At 35.6% G+C, this 21,680-nt stretch overlaps 1 protein-coding gene across 7 annotated transcripts in view; it reads left to right on the forward strand.

Moving 5' to 3' along the window:
- The window catches only part of SBF2 (SET binding factor 2), a 230,046-nt gene extending 208,576 nt beyond the window's left edge, over nt 1–21,470 (forward strand). For all 7 annotated transcript variants that reach the window (XM_086894739.1, XM_086894741.1, XM_086894740.1 and 4 more), the window contains 11 exons: nt 1,103–1,279; nt 4,140–4,241; nt 5,406–5,591; nt 11,443–11,569; nt 12,417–12,544; nt 13,080–13,313; nt 17,481–17,585; nt 18,669–18,862; nt 19,329–19,416; nt 20,829–20,960; nt 21,220–21,470. In XM_086894739.1, coding sequence (XP_086750865.1) covers nt 1,103–1,279; nt 4,140–4,241; nt 5,406–5,591; nt 11,443–11,569; nt 12,417–12,544; nt 13,080–13,313; nt 17,481–17,585; nt 18,669–18,862; nt 19,329–19,416; nt 20,829–20,960; nt 21,220–21,318 — 1,572 coding nt within the window. In that variant the 3' untranslated portion in view covers nt 21,319–21,470. The remainder of the gene's footprint in view (nt 1–1,102; nt 1,280–4,139; nt 4,242–5,405; nt 5,592–11,442; nt 11,570–12,416; nt 12,545–13,079; nt 13,314–17,480; nt 17,586–18,668; nt 18,863–19,328; nt 19,417–20,828; nt 20,961–21,219) is intronic.
- The last annotated feature ends 210 nt before the right edge of the window (nt 21,471–21,680 follow it).

Consider the following 21,680-nt stretch of genomic DNA (forward strand, 5'->3'; position numbering starts at 1 on the left):
AATTAAAACCAGGCTTTCACTTTCCTACATTTTTGCTTGGCATTCTATGAAGGAGCTTAATGAAGATTATTTGCAGGCCAAGTTTAATTCAATGAAAGCAATTTCTGAAGAAAACTCAAAAAGTTTGGCATGAACATCTTCAGTGATGCTTCATACATGAGACTTGTTTTTCCTAATAATGCTCTCCATATTATCCTTTTCATGGTCATCCATTGGATTCTGCTGGGTTTTTTTCAGTCAGCAAACTTGTTCTCTTAATTCAGTCCTCCTCTCCTATTGCTAAATGCCATAAGTTAAATAAAACATGAGGAATTCTGCTAGGAAAACCATCCAGCTGCTTTTCTGTGCTGAACAAGGTACTTCAGACAAACAACTCCCTCAGTGTCCAGAGATTGTTAGGTGACTCTGCTGGTTTGTAGTTATGGGGCTTCTTTTTGGGTGTGGAGGGTACTTTTTTCTGCTTTCTTGAACTCCCCAAATGTGTCCTGCACTGTTCATATGTCAGCCATACAGATATTTTCATTTTTATTTATTTATTGTTGATTAGCTTTAAAAATGTTAAAGGAAGTACGCTATGTTGTGTCTAAAGAACTGAACAGATTGTCATTCAACTTTGGTTCTTCATCTCTGTTACTGCTAGGATAATTCTAATTATTACTGAAAACATGAGTGCTGTGCAGTACATTCTGCTGTTACAGTTATAGTTGGGTACTTCATTGTGGTACATTTTGCAAGGATTTATATTTTGTATTTTATATTTTATGTCTTTTTATATATTTTTAATATTTTTATATTTTATATAATTTTTATATTTTATATTTTTATATTTATATTATAGTTTATGTTTATATTATATTTTCTATTATTGCATGATAATACTATTGTATTACTTATTTTATAGTATTTATTTTATAAATGTATTTTATATCTTTATTTATCATATATTTTTTATTATCCTGGGCAGGTGTTTAACTACACCAATTTTTCATGAGGAATTAATTACTTAGCAATAAAACAGGCAAGACCTTGGGATTTAAGGAGACTGTCAGTGAAAAATATGCTTCCCTTTTAAACTACATCTGCTGTTGTCCTTTTCATACAGGGCTTCAAACTTGATTTTGCTTTGAATTGTGAATTTGTTCCTGTTGAATTCAGTGACATCCGACAGACAAAGGCGAGCTTTAAAAAGCTGATGAGAGCTTGTGTTCCCAGCACTATTCCTACTGATTCTGAGGCAACATTCCTCAAAGCACTTGGGGAGTCAGAGTGGTTCCCACAGGTAATTTATCTGACAGGTACTTCTGATAATCTATATGCAGTACTGCTCACACAAAATAAATTCCAAGCTCTTGTGACAGAGGACTATTGTGTTTCTAACCAGCTGTTCTTTGCTCATTGTAAGCACTTTGCATGCTATCTGTTCTGGCATTACACAATACCATCATATTTGTGAATAACATTTACAAATATGGGAGGCATTTTTATAACAAAATTTATGTTTTATAACATTTGAACACACACAAGGAGATATATCTGGGGTTTTGATCTGTATAAATTCATGGTCTTGATTTTAAATTACTTTTTCTTATTTTATATAATTTAAAAATCAGAAAAAGAAAGTCTGGAACAATAAATGAGATTTTTGATTTTAAAACCTATATTTGACTTTTCATATGTGTTCCTACCCTGGATTTTGATATGCACAAGTTAAAAATCAAGTGAGCATCTGTTGTGGGATATGGGAAAGTGTTCATGGGGAAGAGAGGATTCTATATGTGTTACTCTCTTCTCTCTGAATCTGTACCTTGATTTCCCTGTCTCATATTCCTTTACATAAATATTAACCAAACAGATGTAAGACTGGAGCAAACTTTGAAAGATTCAAATTTAGAAAGATGTGGGAAAACCAGCTCTTTATAACTCTAAAACCACTTTAATTAGGGTGAATGGTTTTTAACAGCTACTTGTTACATTAGGAACCCACTGCAGAATATACTTTTCTCAAATGCAATTAATCACAGAAAGCAAAAACTTCCACTGATTTCTTGAGAAGGAAATACTTGTGAGTAACATGTCAGTTATTACACATCAGGAAATGCACTTCTGGTTGAAATGTGCTGCAAGTAGTGGCTTAACTCCTTCCCTGAGGTGAGAACAGGAGCTCATCATGGCCACCAAGGTTTTCAGGAAGGGCAGAAGTTGGGAGAGCATGAAAAATACTTGACTTCCTCATCATGTGAACATTTTCCATCACAGAGTGGTAGAGCAAGTTCATGAGTGCAAATAAATTAACCATTGAATTGATGAAATAAACGTGTCCCCTGTAGCAGCCCAGGGATCAAGGGTGGATAGCACTGGAGTTCCTCTCCAGGCATATTCCCCTGGAACTCCAGGAGTTCCTCTCCAGGCATATTCCCCTGGAACTCCAGGAGTTCCTCTCCAGGCACATTTCAGAGCATCATCCTTTGCTTTGAGTGCATCTCTCTGCTGAGGACTAGGACATAATGTCACACACTGGCTTTGTTGCATTTAAACCACATTTCTGTGGTTTAAATCATGTCATATCTGACTGATGTGATAAAGCTAATTTATGACTGATAAAGTTAATTTATGACTGATTTGGCACATTTTCTGCTATTCCCATGAAAGAACATAGATCTGTCATCTCAGAAATGTTTTCTTTGTATTATGCTTTTCTCTTCTGGGCAACAGAAGTTTAACATTACTGATTATAACACAGTACGGGCTATCTCTTCATAAGAATGTGAATACATAGAAGAAAATAGAAGTGCTGCCCTATCTTCTGAACACAAATTATAAAAATATTGTTTTGCATTTTAAATAATGGGTCTGTAAAATCAGATTGCATATCAGTTTCCTGTTTAAAGGTGGAAAAAACCAGCCTTTCTTCTACTGCCTAAGAAAGCATAGGAGAATAAACAAGGTTGGTTTTAAAGGTGGTTCTCTTTTCAGTCTTTTCCTATAAAAATTGCAGGAAAATTAGTCTGTTTGGGTTGGATTTTTATTTCTAATTAATGGCTATGAGAATGCTCAGAGGGGTCAAGGTTTTTCTATCACAATTTCCATAGCAATATTCATCAGTTCTTTAAGAGGAAGAAAGCAGACTGCCATGAATAAGGGTTAAACTATGGTTTGGTTGATCTTTTTTCTTCTTATTTTTTCAATTTAATTTTCTTCTCACTTTCCTGTGCCTTTTGTACTTTCTGAACTTACTTTTTTTCTTGCATAAATGATCTTAGATGACTCTTACCATCTTTTGTTTGTTTTCCTATACTGTTTTCTTCCTTCTTTCAGGCTTTCATCTTTCCTATTGCTTCTGTTGGTTGGATTATATTCAGTGCTGCACAAAGAACAGTTTCACTCTGCTGTAAAAAACTGAATTGCTATGTATTACCTATTATGTTGTTTACCAAGAGTGCTGTCATAGTGTACAAAAATGGTAAAATCATCATATAGATTTTTCTTTTTAGTAATAATGATGTGAAATCTCATAGTAAGATAAAATTGCCCAGAGTCACCTGAACTTCTTTAACCTGTTTATTTGAGCATCACTGTGTAATGACTATTAAAGTGCAAATAATTAAAGTGTCCTGTTTTCATATATTTTAGCCTTTCTGCCCAACTATCTAAACTGTTTCTCTCTTGTTTTTACTATTGTTCAATTCATTAATTTCCAACTTCCATGGGACTGAATATTAGTAATATTATCTTGTAAATATCTTGCATGGGTTCTCCCATCAAAGTACTTAGTGACTTTATGGAATCTTAACATTTCACAGGAAATTATTTTAGTGTTAAGCCCAGGATGGAATTTCTCTCTAGTAAATCTGTCAACTGTGTTGTTCCCATTCTCCTTTTTATGACAGCTATTTTATTGCAGTACTCATTGGCTTTAATACTTTAGGTTCCTATCTTCAAAACTTCCCTTAGTTTTCTTGTAGTTCAGATGCAAATCCTTAGACTGATACATTTTATTTTTGCCTGGTTGGTTGCATCAGTGTATTTCTCTGTGCTATATGTAGATCCAGGAATACATTTTTTAATACGAAAATATTATATTTATTGATATTATCTAAAGATTTATCTAGAGTGTGTTACTCAATCACAATATTTTATAGCTTCACAGGATAATGCAGCTGGCTGTGATCATCTCTGAACTCCTGGAAAATGGTTCTTCTGTTTTGGTTTGTTTGGAAGATGGCTGGGATATTACTGCTCAAGTAAGCTGCTATAAAAACCTTGAAATAGTTAAATATTAAGAAAAAACACCAGGCAATACCTTTTTACACAAGTGACAGATAATTTGGTATAACATGAATAAATCTGTGTTGTGGCTGCAGAGAAGAAACCAGAATGCATGAATCCTTGCATTCATTTGCAATTTATTTCATGAGATGATTCCTTGCAATAAATTCCTTCCAAAGGTCCTGATGGTCTTAACAGTTCTAAGGCTAAGATATAAAATCTGCATTCCTACACCTGACTATGTGTAAGAATGTAAGCTAAAAGTTGCCACAACTGTCCATTTATCATTTTAAACATTTTAAGCACAGGAGAAATTTATTCTCTTCATTCAATTTCCATATGTAATGTTAGGAGACCACACAGGGAGAAAACTGAATTTGTGCCAAAGTGCCTGTAACACTTGCTGCAAGGACAGATCACCTCAAACTGTAAATTGGGTGAATCAAGATCTCTGCTGCCTGATTTAATAGATGTGTCCATGCTGCTGCTTCATAATTCAGAAGATAAACACAGATACCCATAATTCTAGTAAATAAAACCTTCATATGCAGCCATAATACCAACTAAATACTGGGTAAACAAGCACACAAAAGAATGAGACCATAATTATTGGAATCATTGTCAAACAGTGAAGAGTAGAGAGGGGAGATACATAGAAGTGCAAGAAGGCTGTGCTGCATTTTAAAGTCTTCTGAGATGCTGTGTATAAAAAAAGACTGCAGTTAGCTGGGGAGAAAGCTCTAAAGTCACCCTCTGGACCAGTTCTTGAATGTTTTTTTTGCTGAGGTAGTAGATACTATCTTTTAAACGTTTAATATAAAAGGGGTTATATTTCAAACATAATTTAAATGTAGTAAGCATTGTAATCACCTCCCAAGTCTGTAGCTGCTTAGACTTTACTTCCACAGAAACCATAAAGTCTCAATGCAATTGAAGCTTTTTCATGTGGATTATTACTTGTTTTGTTTCATAAAAGTAATTAATGTATGTGATAAAATACTTGTCATTGAGTTTATACAAAAGCTTTTGTTTTCTTGAGTTTATTGTTAAACAGATGACTGAATGCTTATATTCATTTGCTAAAGGTTTCTCCTGACTTCTGTCACTCCTAACACAGAATATTCTGTCTTGTGGTCTAGGTGGTGTCTCTGGTGCAGTTACTCAGTGATCCCTTCTACAGGACTCTGGAAGGTTTCCGAATGCTGGTGGAGAAGGAATGGCTCTCCTTTGGTCATAAATTCAGTCAGCGCAGCAATCTGACCCTCAACTGTCAGGGCAGTGGATTTGCTCCTGTTTTCTTACAGTTCTTAGACTGTGTCCATCAGGTAAGCCCATCTCTAACTTCCACTTACCAGAAGGTTTCATGAAGAAATGTGTATATTCCAATATTGCAGATGTTATGGATACAGGTTTGGGAGAAGACTAATAACATTATTCAACACATCAGGTTTTTTAAAGTGGATGGAATTCACCTCAAGGGGAGCTGGAATGTTTGTCTAGAGGAGACTGACCCAAAGCAGACTCAGAGGGGTGGTTGGTAGTACTGATCTATTGAGGTAATTTGTGTAGAGATTTCAATTAGAAGGTTTTTAAGCTATGACTGGCTTTTTTAAAATCCTTTATTCAGAAGGAAGAAGGGACTGATTTCTAGTACCTTGACTAGACAGTTCTTAATTCATTGTGCCTAATGATGAGCCTTGAAGAGAGCTTGTACTATACCAGTTCTGGAAACAGTGACAGCTATAAGCCAGGGGTTCTTAGATATTCTGATTTTTATGTCTGGTCCATGTCCAGAAGAAGATGGACACCAACAGTTGTGTTGTGTAGCAAGAAATTAAGTTAAGACAGTTATACTCATTTTGGGTTAATTCTGAAGTCTGTCCTTTCCTTCATCTCAAACCATTAAATGTAAATTCTTTGAACAGATTCTGTGTATGGAAACATAAGAGGGGTTTTTGCATAGTTCCTCTTGTACATGTGTGATTCTTTCCCCACTTCTCTGATCTTTCTCACTGAAAAAGCTGGAGGTTTCCTTGACATTATTTACATGTGTTAAAATTATATGGATGACTATGTATCACAGAAAATAACTGTTAAAGCACCAGCCTTTTTACTGGGAACACACATTGACAGTGAACACTTGCATGAAAGAGGAGTCTCTGTAGTTTTACTCTGCTACCTGGAGAAAACTCCACAGATGAAGTAACTTACTAAAGCAGTGGAAAGCAATCTTTAGATATATCTGTGTGAGATTGATAATGAATGTGCTTACAAGAAGATGAGTGACAAACACGTTATGGAAAAAGTCCCCAGCTTTGTTGGTATCCCAATGTAAACACCAACAGCCATCATTATTGCTATCTCAGAAGTTAATAAATCAAATTCTTGGACTTTACATTGCCTTCCCCTTATGGAAACCTTAGAAATATTTGTCACATCTTCTGTTTCATCCATTTCCCAGTGGCTGTGGTCGTAAGGTTGTTTTTTATTTGAAACTGGGAGATTTCTCAAAAGAGAATCAGTACTCTTTATTTTTTGTTAAAATAAGTTAATCTGCCCAAATGTCACACTTTTTCTTACAATAAGCTTAGGGTTATTGCTCCTTTTCTGAAATAGAAAAAAAACAACATATTCTTGGTTGCAATGGCTACAACAGGGCAAAATTGCCATGTGCTCTAATACTGAAACCCATCTGCCTGGTGGTCCATTCACTTCTGAAAGTGAATAATTTGTGTTGGTCATGGTGCTGTGTTCTCTCTGCTTTCAGGTGTCTTCTCTGAGCTTAAATTGGCTGATTGGCTAACACCATCCATTAGTAGGATGGAGTAAACCTACCTCTGATTTTAAGCAGTAGTGTAAATTTGAAGTGAATCCTTCCAGCGCCTCCCCTTAAATTTTTTTGATGCTGGTGTGGTGCATGTGTACTAGATTTTTTGGGAGAAAGAATTTAAACTTGCACCAATGATTTGTCACTTAGCTTAAAACCATTTGGGTCACCAATGTAAAGTGGAATCATCCACTCAACTGTACTAAATTTAGTCCAGGTAAAGCCACAGATGTGCAGTATGGCTGCAGGGAGCTTCAGTCAGTTTGTCTCCTCTGAGCTGCTTCTGACTGCTTGCTAATGCAGACATAGCCTACATCCTGTTCCTGCCCCTGGAAATACTTCAGTTTTACTGTAATAGATCTTAGAAAGTTGTCATTACAAAGAAATTATCCACACATACCCGTGCAGTATTTCTTTCTCAAGTGATTCAGAGATGACACAGATTTTGGAGAAAAATGGATTATCCAGAAGAAAGTTAAAAATTAAATTCAAGGATTTGGGTTTATTGTCAGGAAATAGAATGGACCATGTTTTCTTCACGGCAGAATTCTTGGGTTTTCCTTTAAGTTATGTTTAACAAATCCTACACTTCTAAGGACATGGAGTAGTGAATTATAATCATCCCACCTTTACAGGTTAGAATGAAATGCAAAGTGGGATAAATCCCTGCTGTTGAAAACTGTCAGGTACAATTTCACCTCAGGCTGCACACACGTGAATGTGTCAAGGAAATACAACATTACCTTTGTAATTCACCTCAGGTAGCAGCTTTGGTGCCACTCAGCAGGTATCTGACTTTATCTTATGAAATATACAGGTTATTAGCAGATACATTTTAAATTTCAGTGTTTTCTGCTTTGTGAGTTTAAGCTGTGTGCACATCCCCATCAGGAGCTATTCACTGCTGCTCTGATGGAGATAGCATCCTTTCAGCCTCTTAGCTCAGGGCTTCTTGGGAGCCTGCCTGCTTTTCCCAGCCAAAATGTTGGGAAAAATTTGGTAGAAAAGACCATTAGAAGCAGTTCAGCTTTTCCATCTGAAGGAGACATAACTTCTTGTGAAGAAAGAGAAGGCTGTGTAAGGGTTATAATTGTTTTACCCAGTGTTATCTTTATCCAAGACAGGGCATGGGGAGCATAATCAGTCCCATATAGATAATACAGACTTGTCTGTAACCTAAACAGCCTACAGTCCCATGGCGAGTGCAATTCTAGAATTTTCTAGAACTAGAGTTAGATTATTCTTCTAACTCATGATGATGGCATAGTAGTGAGTTACCAAATTCTAACAGTGTGGTTGTGATTTCTAGGGAAATTGATTTTGAAGTCAAATTATTGGTTGGATTTTATTATGAATTTACCATAAAGTTTTCGCATCACCTGTACTTGAAAATTTTTGGGAAGTTTCATTGGTTTCTGTGCAAATTCTTACAGAATCCAATTAGATTTCAACTTGACCCTGAAGTGTAATATATTATGATCAGTTTTTAAAACTTACCCATTAACTGGAAGCAAACATTTGGTCCTTTCAAAGTATTTTTAACCTTTAGAATCCATACACTGGGTGCAGTAAGAGAATTACCACCGAGCCAGTACATGCATTAAATGTCATGTGTTAAACTAAAGATACAGAGAAAACAAATGAAGCAGTGATTCCTAAATTAGAACTGCATCATCTTATAAAAAGTCATTGTTTATGCCAATATCTCCAGGTGTCAGCTGAATTATTAATGCAAAATCAGTCTTTCACAATAGCAGCATCTGGCAGATACTTTCCCTGCTTCTAAGGAGACTGAGTTTATTATGCAAGTGATGTCAGTGAGGAAGCTTTCCTTATTTTTCTTCGGAATCTATGTGGTAATTTATTAAATATAATTAAACCAGGATGATTTTCTAGAGCTGACATCTTTCAAGCTCAGTGAGGAGCTGTCACAGTGCCCTTTGTAAGAGGAGGTGAGTGCTGCTCCCACGGGAGACGTGCTCAGTTATTCCAGGGGTTGCAGCCTCGTAGCCATTACCAGCACAGGAGCTTTGGAGTGGTATTTTCCTCATTCATACTAATTAACAATTGATATATCATGGACTTAAAAAGCCAAAATGTATTAGAAAGCTAAGGAAGGCTGATAGATCTATAATATTAATAATTAATTAATAATATTAAATACATTTAGGAGATACTTCAGCGAGAGTATGGTCATTTTAAAAAGAGCTCCAAAGTGCTGAGTTTCTCTAATCATAATATTAGAAAGACATACAGGTTTAATCAGGGTTTAAATGTTCATATATTTTGGAGATTAAGACAACAACAATTACTGCATTGTTTACCTCTATCAGAAATGCTTTATAGCTGTTTTCTCTTTAAAACTAAATTATATTATAATAACTTATAGTTATTACAATATTTCTGCATCCAGAAATCTCAGAAAGGGAATCACCCATAAAATTTAGGTCTATGACAAGATTTTATCAGCAGCTTGTTCTTGTAACTCTTACATGGATTAAAATAATTGTTGGACCATAAGTAGAAGTTAAGACCCTGTATATATTTCATGTCAAATAGCAGAATGTTGCCTTTCCTTCTTACAGTATATTAAAAAAACCTTCTCCTAACACAAGGAGAAAATATGTACTAAAGAAGATATGGAAAAATAACTTTTTTATAAATAAAGCTAAATATTTGTCTATAAAATTGAAGTCCTAAATTTATTATAGAAAAAAAATTGCTTAGCTTTATTGTTACAAATCAGTGCAGGAATGTAGTATTTGTATCAGGGGGAAAATGGGGATTAAATAAGAGTGGGTATGTTGAACTGACATGTCTTAAAGTATCTTAGCACTTTAAATTCCCAGCCCCAAGATAATATTGAGATATAATAACAGCAATTCTCTGACTGAAATGCTGTGTGGGTGTTTCTAGGTCCTTTCAAGGGATTTTCCTGTCACTGTTGTATGTTCAGGAGAAAACCTCTCCTTGCCTGACACTTTTTGCCCCTTTATTTGGCTGGTCTATGTGGAAATCCAAATGTAAGGAGTTTCAAATAATCTTCATAACAGTTCCCATCAGTACTGAAAAAGCCCCATTGAGTCACTGGCAAGTTAAGAAACTGATAAGAGATTAGAGAGAAAATCTGGAACAGGAAAGTGAGTGATGGGAATGCAAAAGACAAGGCACAGATTGCAGAAGTAAAGGTGTCTTACAGGTTTGATGTGAGACATCAAACAGTGGGGCTTATTTCAAATGTGAAATTCAGAATCAGCAGTTTCTTTTTCAAATGCAAGGTATACTTATTTCCACTGCAATTGGGAATTTTCAGGTAATTGCCATGTTTATTCTGAAAGTAAAGATCATGAGTCATAAACTTACTTGAAAAATAAATTTTAAATTAACTCATGAAATTTCTCCAAGCACTATCTCATCAAGAGTTTTAGAATCTTTCATTTTATATGGATATCAAGTATAAATATCAGTAACTAATGCTAAATTTTTTTGCCATGAATATTAAACTTCATGCTTAAAATCCTACATCAGGCTCTTTATGATAATGTTAAAAAGAAGCAGCTGTGAAGAATCAGCCATTTCACAGTGCTCTACTCTGATAATCTTGTATAGTTTTCTTAAATAAATATCAGCTCCTGACTCACGTTGGAGACATTCACTGAATCAGACAGATCCACAGCCTAATGAGGGTAACAATTTAAGGAATGACATGGTTTTTACTGTTTTAAAATAATAATGGCAAGACACCTCCTCAGTGTGGGGTCTTTTTCATATTCTAGTATTTTAGGTCATATTTTGAAAAGGAAGAGATATGTGTAGACTAGTAAGTACTTGAGAAATTGGCTGTTTCAGGGGTGGTAGATGGAATGTCCTTTGCAGCATTGTCTCTTTAATTGTCTGCCTTGTGGGGCTCTGAGCAATAGCAAGAAAACCAATTTGAAACCTTTCAGTTAAAGTTTGAATTCCAGCCACACCCAGGAATAGCATCTTTACCTGAGAAGTTACATGGTGACTGAAGAATTATCATAGAAATTTTATATCCAGTTGGATTTCCTGGAAGAATCATGGGGTTTGTACAGAGTATAATTTTGCTGATTACACAGTTCACTCTATCAGCTCTGAAATGTTTTTGCAGCATAGACAATACATTAATTTATGACATGACATGATATATAATCTATGACAAAACGTTAGAAGGATTTTTGCGACGCTTGCAATTTGTTTTCAGCATTCATGGGGGAATTGTTTTGCTGTCATTTCACTTTATTATTTCTTACATATCTCTTTGTATTATACCTCAATATCCACTTTTTTCCTTTTTTTTTCTTTATTTTTTTAATTTTATTTTTTAGATTCATAACCAATACCCGACAGAGTTTGAGTTCAATCAATATTATCTGAAGTTTCTGGCTTTTCATCACATATCAAATCGATTTAAAACATTTCTTCTGGATTCAGATTATGAAAGACTAGAACATGGTATGTGTGATCTTTGTGTATTGCATATTGCTTTTGTAGTTGCTGATATTTTTCTCCTCAATATTTGGTCTACAAAAGTTTGCCAGGGTTAAGGTGGTCCAGTAGCTACGTGGTGACCACGTAAGGATCATCACATTTCAGATCTAGAAAGCAAAATGGAAGTGAGAAATATGTAATATTTTCTGCTTCAGTGATTCCTGTGCCATGCCTCTGATGGCCCTGAGAGAAAGTGCAGGAAATTAGTGCCATGCCTCAGGGTTTTTAGCAATTTTTCCACATAGATCCATTTTCCCTACTAAATACCTTCTTTTAACAGAAACAGAATCTCTGTGAATCCATCAGAGAGTGCATAAAGTTGCAGGAAAGAAAAGCCTTTCCATCTATTACCTCCCACTTCTTCCTCTTGCATTATCTTCAGAGTTTCTCTTTTTATATTTTCTGTTTCACTCCATCTGTCATGTGCAACCTTTCTGCTCCCAAGGCCTTAGCTGCCCTCAGAGCCACCTTCCTGGGGCTACATAACCACAGCTGAGGCTGCTCTTGGGACTTGGCCACTAAAACATGCTCCAAATTTCTCTGCTTTGTGGGCTGCTTCTCATGCCATATGATCAATTTTAATGCTTTTCGTGAAAACTGTGGTAGCTGTGGGGCAGATTAGACTTGAGCAACCATTTCATTCCAAAAAATGGTTCATTTCTATTATTTATCTTCTTTATTTCCTGTTGCAGTGGCATTTAATAGCAGACTTTGCTATACCTTCAATCTGTGAAATTCCTTTAGCCTGTGCTTTACCATTTGTTGAGCATTATCAAAAAGCCATTCTTTTTGCTGCTCTTCTTTTCCCCAGGAACATTATTTGAAGATAAAGGAGATAAGCATGCCAAGAAAGGAATTTGTATTTGGGAATGTATTGAAAAGATGCATAAAAGGAGCCCTATTTTCTTCAATTACCTCTATGCCCCTGCTGAAATCGAGGTATGATTTTTCTTAGAATACAGGTGGTTTGTTATTCTGAGTGATTCCTTGAGTACATTTTGATATCTTAATTGTTCTGAACCAAGTTAAGTATTTGGTGGACAAAATTGACCTTACCTGATTGATTGGAGCAGTGTCTGAAAGTCATGGAAATGTAATTTAAAGGGCCAAATTTTGCAACATGTATTCATGCACCCTGGTAAACTAAATGAGGTTCCTTCTTTGATTTCATTACATTATATAAATTATTATTAAAATTGTCTTTAAAGGGGAACTGACTTTAGTCATTGACCTTAGAGTCATAATGGGATGCATTTCATAATCTGATTGAATCATGTCATCTTCATCTCTGTCTTCTATGATAGTGTCTGTCCCCTAGACTGGGCTGTGTCTTGAGTAATTTTAGAAAATTCACAGTACACTCACCATTGTAGAATTCAGTTTAGAACAATCTGGAAAATACATGTATAGTGCTGTAAATCTTAAATTCAAAGGCTTTCTTCATGTCATTATAATAAGACTTTGTTTCAAATAGGCACTGAAGCCAAATGTAAATATGTCCAGCCTCAAAAAGTGGGATTATTATGTAGAAGAGATTTTGGCTACAGGACCTTCCTATGATTGGACCATGGTACCTGCAAAGTGCAGTGTTTCAGAAGAAAATGACCAAACAGATGGTTCAGTCTCTCAGAGTAAGAGGAAAATAGTGTGGCCATGTTATGATGATGTAAAAAAAATACAGCCTGATGCCATCACCAGCCTTTTAAATGTGAGTACATGTGTTGCACAGAACAGTAAATTCTGTTATGCTCACAAAATTCATGTTTAATTTTTATTGAAGTTATTGCCTTACAGACATACTGTTATTAAAAGGATCATGATAGATGTCAAAACAACTCTTTAGTAAGACTGACTGGATGATCTGGAGATGTGATGCTGGTTCTGGGAATCAATCAGTCTTCCTTCAAAGCTGATGATGTTCTGAATTCACACTTCCCCTGGAGTGTGCTTTAGTTGTAGTCAATAACTCCTCGTGGATTCATTTTTTCACTGTCTGCTTTAAAGAATAAATAAAATTTTAGGTTGCCTTTTGTAGGAAATGCAGGAACAGCTATTTTCATTTGGGCAAATGGTGAATCTTGCTTTCTTGACCTCTTTCTCCTCATATTAAAGTAGGTGTGTGGTAAAATAACGACCCAGTGTCTTGGACAGATCAGAAAATAGAATCTGACACTTGTTGATTTTAATTGGGAAGCAGATACACAAACATTAGCTCAGTATTGGCCCACATTTCTCAAAAAAGCTTGCCATGATTGCTCTTAGTTTATTCATGTTTACTGGAACCAAACTGATAAATTTAGATTCTTTAAAATATTTTGTTACTTGAAATAGATGCTTGATTTGGGCTTTTTCTCGTTCGGGCTCACTTAGGTTGCTTAGGTTTTGTCCTTTCTTCATTAGAAGATGAAAAATGATCCCATTATCATCATTGTTGTAGTTATTTAGAGTGATTTAACATCTGTCCTCTCTTCAACGTGAAGATACTCGATGATTACAATTAATTAACAGCCTGACATTTGGTTATCATCATAATTGACAGTGCAAGAAAATGACCAGGGCATTCTTCACTTCTATTGTTTCAAGCCTCTTGTATGTCCAGAAACACATCCCTGTGTTTTATTTTGGAAATGTTTTATTTTGAAAACTCTTTGCAGACTTTACCTTATATTAAAGCTGGGATTATGGAGCCCACTATTCCAATGCTTGGAAAATCAGGATATGCTGTAGGCCCCAAATTCTCCTGAATCAGTGATGATTTTTTGCAAGTCTTAATGCAGGAAACTTCTGAATGGATGTGAATCCTTGAAGATTTTGATAGAGAGTTAGCTTTATTCTGGCACATTCCTCAAATTCCTTTTGGTCTGCTCCTTCCAATCCTAATTGATCAAACAAAGGAGCAATGCCCAATAAATGTAATAATAAATAAAGAGAATCTAATGTAAAAATGCCCCTTGACTCAAAATAAGTCAGAATTTCTCAGAGCTTCTAACCTGCCAGAAGCAAAGGAAGAGCAGCCTCTCAGCAAGGGTCATTTCAGGGATTTTTCAGCAAAGCACAGAGAGCTTTTGTATCAGGTAACCAGAGCCAGAAGCACATCAGGAGTACAACAGTGTTCTCCTGCATTTCTTCCCGGGGTAGATGCCAGACAATCCACATCCACAACTGTGAGAAACTGCCATATAACAGGGAAACTGCCATTCTATAGGCTAAAGATACGTGGGTCAGGTTTTATAGAGTTTAAATGTTATTTGTGAATTAGATTATAGTAATAAAAGATAGCAATGGAGAGAACATTTGGAAAACTTTGGAGAGGTTGTATAAAGGTTACAAAAATATTCTTCTAAGTTTAAAAAGCAAAGTGAACTTTCTTTTAAAACAAGTTGTTAATTTAGGGCTATTGCTGATGTAGGAGAAAGACCTCTCTTTAATCATAAATCCACTGAGAACGTGTTGGTATCCAAAAAATGTTTCAACTGAGACCATATTTAGCATCATAAATTACTGGGGAAGATTGATTCTCGCTTAGTTTATAATGATAAGCCCAAATTTGTTTGTTCTAAAGATATTTTTCAATTGAAAACTAGATAGTGCGCTTCAGGATGTAAAGGTGAAACAGAGAAGTTATTGAGTGCCTTAATTCAGAATTTTCATGGTAGAATGTGATGCTTTTCTTTTAAGAGCAGATCAGATTCTGGTACCTGTAAGAATTGTGAGAAATGAACCTGTGTGCATTCACAGACACATTGTGGGTGCAGAGGAGGTGATCAGTCTCCAGACTTCTGGAGCTCCTGCAGATGTAACTCCTGTCTGTAACATTCAAATATTCCCAAAGCAGGCTATTCAGCAGATCTTCTGAAAGGCACAGTAATGCTAATTGCTTGTTATTAATTGCAGGAAATGGATAGTCTCATAATTGAATTTGTTAAAACCTTTCTAACCTTTCTTTTTATATACATATATATTCTCCTCTAAGCCTGGACAACAGGAGATGAACCAGAGAGATACATTTAAAGATTTATTTTTTTTCTTTCAAGGAAATGCATCTACTCAGAGTCCATTCCCCACATGGAAAGGAAAAAAAAATCGGCTGCTTTTTGTAAAATTGTAAAATGAAGAGGCAAGAGTAAATTTTAGTGATTTATTGCCATGTATGGTTTTTTTACATGAGGTCTATTAAAGGAGAATTTAGTCCTAACTTTTCAAGTTATATACAGGAGATTGTTGAAGGTTTTTCATGAAAGTTTTTCATTTTAAGTTCTGGAAGCACTACTCGCTGTGGAGCCAAAAAAGAAGGAATGTGACCCAGTTGCTAAGTAACAAGTTTCAGTTACTTCCAGATTCTGCAGAGAAGGACTCGTACTCAGAAGTCAAGACTAGGGCAGAAAGAGAGAATGATCAGATTAAACTGACTAACACAGAGCAATAAAGAGTTTATATCCTTTTGCAGCAATTTGGAAATAATGTTACTTTTTAAAATGTGTGGTAAATGAATTCTGTTGTATGCCTCCAGAAATGTTTTCCATTCAGCACTTTCAAAGACAAGTAATCTAGAGAAGGCTTTAACCTGGCTTGTGTTCATCATTCCTTATTTTTTTATCTACCTGAAGATACTCCAAACAAAAGTATTCTGGTTTTATTTCTTAGCAGAAAGAGAGCAAATGTGACTTTCATACCTTCAGCATTTAAAACTTCTTATTTGATTCTTGCTGTTAAGCCACATTTCTTATATTTAGTTTCACTTTGGAGTTTTCTAGTTTACTTTCAGGGAGGAAAAGTTTGTAGAAAATTTTATAGAAACGTTGTCAAATGCTGGCTTTTTATTTTCACCTAAGAGTTCAAAATGTAGTTCAGAAGTTAATTTCCTTATCAAAATGTTTTCTTACTTTAAAAGTATAATAATTTTCTGTCTTTCAATTAATAGCAATTTCCTGAAAAAATTTTCAATCAAAAGACCAATAGAAACTGGACAATATTATGAAGTCTACTTAAATTATTAGGTAGGGTAGAAGTAAGTAGAGATTTACTTTCTCTACTTTGAAAATAAATGTCTTAAGTGTTTAGTTGTCATCTATATAGCATGGGAAGCCTGTCCATTGGCAATTTTTTATTCCATCATTAATTCTTAATTGAATTTGAAAAATTGAGGTTTTAATTTTATTTAATTAATAACGAGATTTTCATAACAATATGGTTGTTGAAAGTAAAAATGGAGAAAAGAAGCATGGCAAGGAATATGGACCACACTTCAAAGTCTTGACAAATGTATCAATGAGTGTTCACAAGTAAACATAAACTCATGAAATTGCCTCTTTTTACTTAACTTTGCACTGTTTTATTAACAGGAAATAACCCTAACTGGAGGTTATCAACATAGGTCATATTCCCAAGTTCCACAACAAGAACATGTTGTTACAGTTTGGCATCCAAATTGAATAAATCTTTCTGTTTCATTTCCTTCTTTTATTACAGCTTTGTATCACATTTTATAAACCAGGGTAAATGTTAATATTGGCCACTGTACAATGTTGGTGTCACAGCACAGAATTTGTTCTTTGTAAATATTTTCATAAAATACAGCCTGTCCTTATCAGTGTTGTGTTTCTGTTAGGGCAGTGGGTGTTGGATTTTGTGTGTTCAGGAGAACTGGGGGAGAACTGAAATCCTGGTGGCTCCTCCTGGGAAGAGCAATGTGGCTGATGCTGGCCTTGGGTGCCTTTGACTCCTGATTCTGATGGATCCCAGTTTATTCCTCATTTGACAGAGGGGTTTGAGCTTCACTGGGTGAAAACACTGGCTAGAGAATGGTTGTTTCAAAATGATTAGGGAGTGATCAGTTAGAAATGTTTATGCTTAAAACCCTTGTTACTTGTTTCAGGAAATCGAAAGGTTGGAAAGTAAATTAAACCAGAGCCCAGAGAGGTGGCAGCTGTTGTGGGAAAGGGTCAAAATTAATCTAAAGGATGACACCAGACAAGACAATGTAAGTAGAAAAGAGCTTGTCCAGTAGAACAATTCCATTCCTGCTGTAGAGGCTACCTGAGGCACTGACAAAATCACTGTATTTCTTGGAGTAAAAGACTGCTTTTGAAAAACTGAATATGTTGTTCTAACCCATGATATTGGCTTTTTCTTTCTTCGTGTTGAAAAATATATTTTTACTTGTGCTGTTTATCTAGTTGCCTTTCCAGAGTAGTTTAAATCACGGATAAAATGAGCATTTTACTAATGCACAAATGTATGGTTTTGTATATTTAAAAGATTCTTGAAGTACTAAAAAAGCTCAATTCCTGAAAGTAGCCAAAAGGATATCACAAATTCTCAGAGAAAAGTCAAGATATTTCCATGGCTAAATGAAGATATAGTTTCTAAGCAGAGATAAGAAATATTCATGCTCTTGTGTCCAATTCCTGACCATGGTAACAAGAAGAGCTGTCAATATAGATATTTTCTAAGTGAAAGGCTGCCTCTTTGCTCTCTGTGTGCACCAGGAGTAATCCTAGATACAGCTTTTGGGGAGCTTGGCTTCTGTGCTTTGCACAGTGAGTTAGCAGTTCAAGACTGTATCTGTAGAGTGTTGTCATTTAGATTAAGACCAAGTACAGGATCCCTCTTGTTCCAGTTCATTGAGATTCTACTAAAATTACATGGATCTGTAAATTAGCTCTTGGAAGGTGTAGTTTTTCCTTTTCCCCCTTCCTCCCTTTGAAATCAGGAAAATTTATTGTGCCCAAATCTCTGTTTAGTTTTAGATGCTTCTGAGAAAGCAAGGCAAACACTGTTCAGGATTATGTCACTTCATATATTATATGAAGCTTTTCTGGAATGCTGACTTCTCACACCTTGTGAACCCTTCTGCCTAAGAAATGCAGAGAATTGCCATCCCTCTGGCTTCTTCTCTGAGGCAGCACTGACTTGTATTAGGAAAATCTTTCTTTGGCCTCACAGTAGTTCCCAAGTTACCTGTTGCACCATGTGTTTATTTATTGTCAGTACAGCACTGAGCCTGTCTCACAATACAAGACACATTGCATTACCCTTTTTCTTCTCTTTCCGTCTTTTTCAGCTCCGGAGACATCCTTCTGGCTCCTCAGGGATGATGTCTCCTAATCTGCATTCCTATCAAAAGAGGTCTTTGTTGGAAATACCTGACAGTGGGCTGGGTGAGGAGCAGAGTTCAAGCATCTCTCCCTCTAATGGGGTAGACAGAAGAACAACGACGCTGTACAATCATTTCACATCAAAGAATGATGAAAATAGGTAAACTGAATAATCAGTTTATTTATGAGTATTTTATTAGGTTGGTACAAGTCTCTGCCTTAGGAAGAAATGAAACTTTTATGCTCACAAAACATTTTGTGGCTACCTTATTCCTTCTTTTTGGATTTGATTACATTAGTTGTTTAGTGGGTGGGCCTCTTCTGTCTCCTACCAGCATCCTTCACCCTTCTCTTTCCTTAGATGCACAAGCCAATTGCAATTGTACATTTAATGCATCCCAAGAACCAAAAGGGTTTTTTTATCTGTGCATCACAGTTACCAATAGCTAAACTATTGGTTTAAATCTTACTAGTTTTCCTGCAGGAAAATAAGTGTTTAGTATGAATGTAGTAAGTGTTTAATATTAATGTAGTAAATGTTTAATATCTATACTTTTGGGGGTTTTATTTCTCAGTGGTATCCATATTATGGAATCACATGCTGCTGTGTGTTCTGTCCCTCTCAGATCTTTTGAAGGTACGCTGTACAAAAGAGGAGCTTTGCTGAAAGGTTGGAAACCTCGCTGGTTTGTGCTGGATGTGACAAAACACCAGGTAAAACCTTTCCAGATAATGGAATTTTTTATTATTATGTTGCTTCTTTTTTATTTATTGAGTTTTTATAGATTGGTCCTACAAACAACATTAGTAATGATGGTTTTCAGGTGTGATCTGTGCTACATCATTCATAACATATCAATGTTTGTCTTGTGTATCTTGTGGCTGATACAGAATTCTGAGTGGATGGAGGGGGTTTATTTTATAAAAAATATATGAGAGGATTTTAAAAATATATAGGAGTATTTTACATTAGTCAGAGTACTGTAAATTTAGTAGCAGAATTATTCATAAGTGTTCTACCTAATCACTGTACAAAAAGGAGCACTAAAAATAGACATCTGTTGGTCTAAAGCTTTTATCCAATTTACAATGAACTCCAGAATTCTGCAGTAGAAATTTATGATCTTGTGCACTTCAAATAATGTTGGGTCATCAGGCAGTAAAATATTCTGAGCCAAATATTCCACAAAGTGGGGGTTCTAACTTCTCAGACTCATGTATGCTTTTGTTTAAAAAAATATTAATTCATTTTAGTCAATACATTTTAAAATGTGCAGTATAGATAAAGACAGGCATCTCTTGAAATGCTAATTGAGTACTTGGAGATCAGTGTGGTAAATACCAACAAATGTGCTGTTCATAATTATTCTTCCTAGTATATCTTATGTATCTTGTGTATAGGGAAAAAGGTTCATTTTGCAGGACAACAAGATATTTTTACATTTTTTGTATAACCAAAAAACCTTCTGAGTATGATAGATGCAGGAGTAATACAGGTCAATCCTAGCTGGAGTTCTGTTATTTGACTTTTGCTGTGAAAGTTTATGTTGCTATTTTGCACTGGCTTATGGGAATTTGTTGGGGTTTTGTTGTTGGGACTTTTTTTTGGAATTTGTTTGCATGTTGAAACTCAGTTTACAGAGTGTTTAATATTTATATCAAATCATTTCATATCACATCATTTTTTTCTCCTTTGTAAGGAGAAAAAAAAAGCACAGACTTCATTCAAACTCTATGTGCAGTACAGGAAAATGTGAGCTTTGTGTGGTTTATAATTACCTAAAATTGCACCTAAATTTCTGCTGATCACTTTAAATTCTTGAAATGCAGAGAATAAGTGTTCTATCAATGCCTCAGTGAAGTTTCATGTAATGACCAGTGAAGAAAAGGCTCTGCTTTCTTTCCTGCCTCACATGCCCTCTGCCCAGAGCAATCCATTGTTATTTGCTTCTCTCCTCTGGAGCTCTGGGGACAAAATACTCTTCCCCCACCTCCTCAGCTCTTAGTAATCTTTGTGCCTCCCACCCTTAGCAGTGAATGCCCCCAGGCTTTATCCAGGAAAAGGGAATTAATCTGAAAGGTCCATCTAAAAGCAGTGTGGATTTTTTTTTTCTCTCGTGTTCCAGCTGCGATATTATGACTCTGGTGAGGATACGAGCTGTAAGGGACACATAGACCTTGCAGAGGTGGAAACTGTGATTCCTGCTTCTCCAACAATTGGAGCTCCAAAACATGCCAGTGAAAAGGCATTTTTTGATGTAAGTATATCTGGTATTTATGTGAAACTTCCTTCCCTTGTGTTTTTAAGCTCCTGCTCCCAGTCCTGCTAGAAGGTGTGAGCTAGGAAGGAGCTGTTGTGCCATCTCAGACAAAAAATTTTATGTAGCTGGCATCACTCTCAACAGCAATAGTTCAAAAATGATACATTCAGACCATGAGCACACTGAGTATTGCAGTTTATTGCAGGTTTTCTTTTCCATGTGCTGACTTCTTTGTGTCCTTGTTTTTCCTTTGCAGCTGAAGACAAATAAACGTGTGTATAACTTTTGTGCCCAAGATGCACAGAGTGCTCAACAGTGGATGGACAGGATCCAGAGTTGCATTTCAGATGCATAGAAAGGAGAAAAATGTTCCATGATAAAGTCCCATTTAAAGCACCTCATCCTGGAAGAAACTGAGTTCTGGAATGTTACTGACACACAACCCGCCTTCCTTACATTTCAGCCATTAAAGTTCATAATAAGTTCTTTTCTGTTTAATAATTATAACCACTGTAACTGTTATTTTTTTTATTTTCTTTCTGCAGGAGGGACTTGGAAAAATAATAATCCATTTATCCTGAATTTGCTCTTTCTTCAGTACAATTCCTAGCTATAAAAGTGGGCTGTATTTGCACTAGCATCTGATCCCAGTTTTCTCAATTCAGAGCTATTATTTTAGAAAACCTGTCCAAAAGAAAGTGTAGAAATTTTCCCTTC

This window comes from Cyanistes caeruleus, chromosome 6 (assembly GCF_971803275.1).
Source record: "Cyanistes caeruleus chromosome 6, bCyaCae1.hap1.1, whole genome shotgun sequence".
Lineage (NCBI taxonomy): Eukaryota > Metazoa > Chordata > Aves > Passeriformes > Paridae > Cyanistes > Cyanistes caeruleus.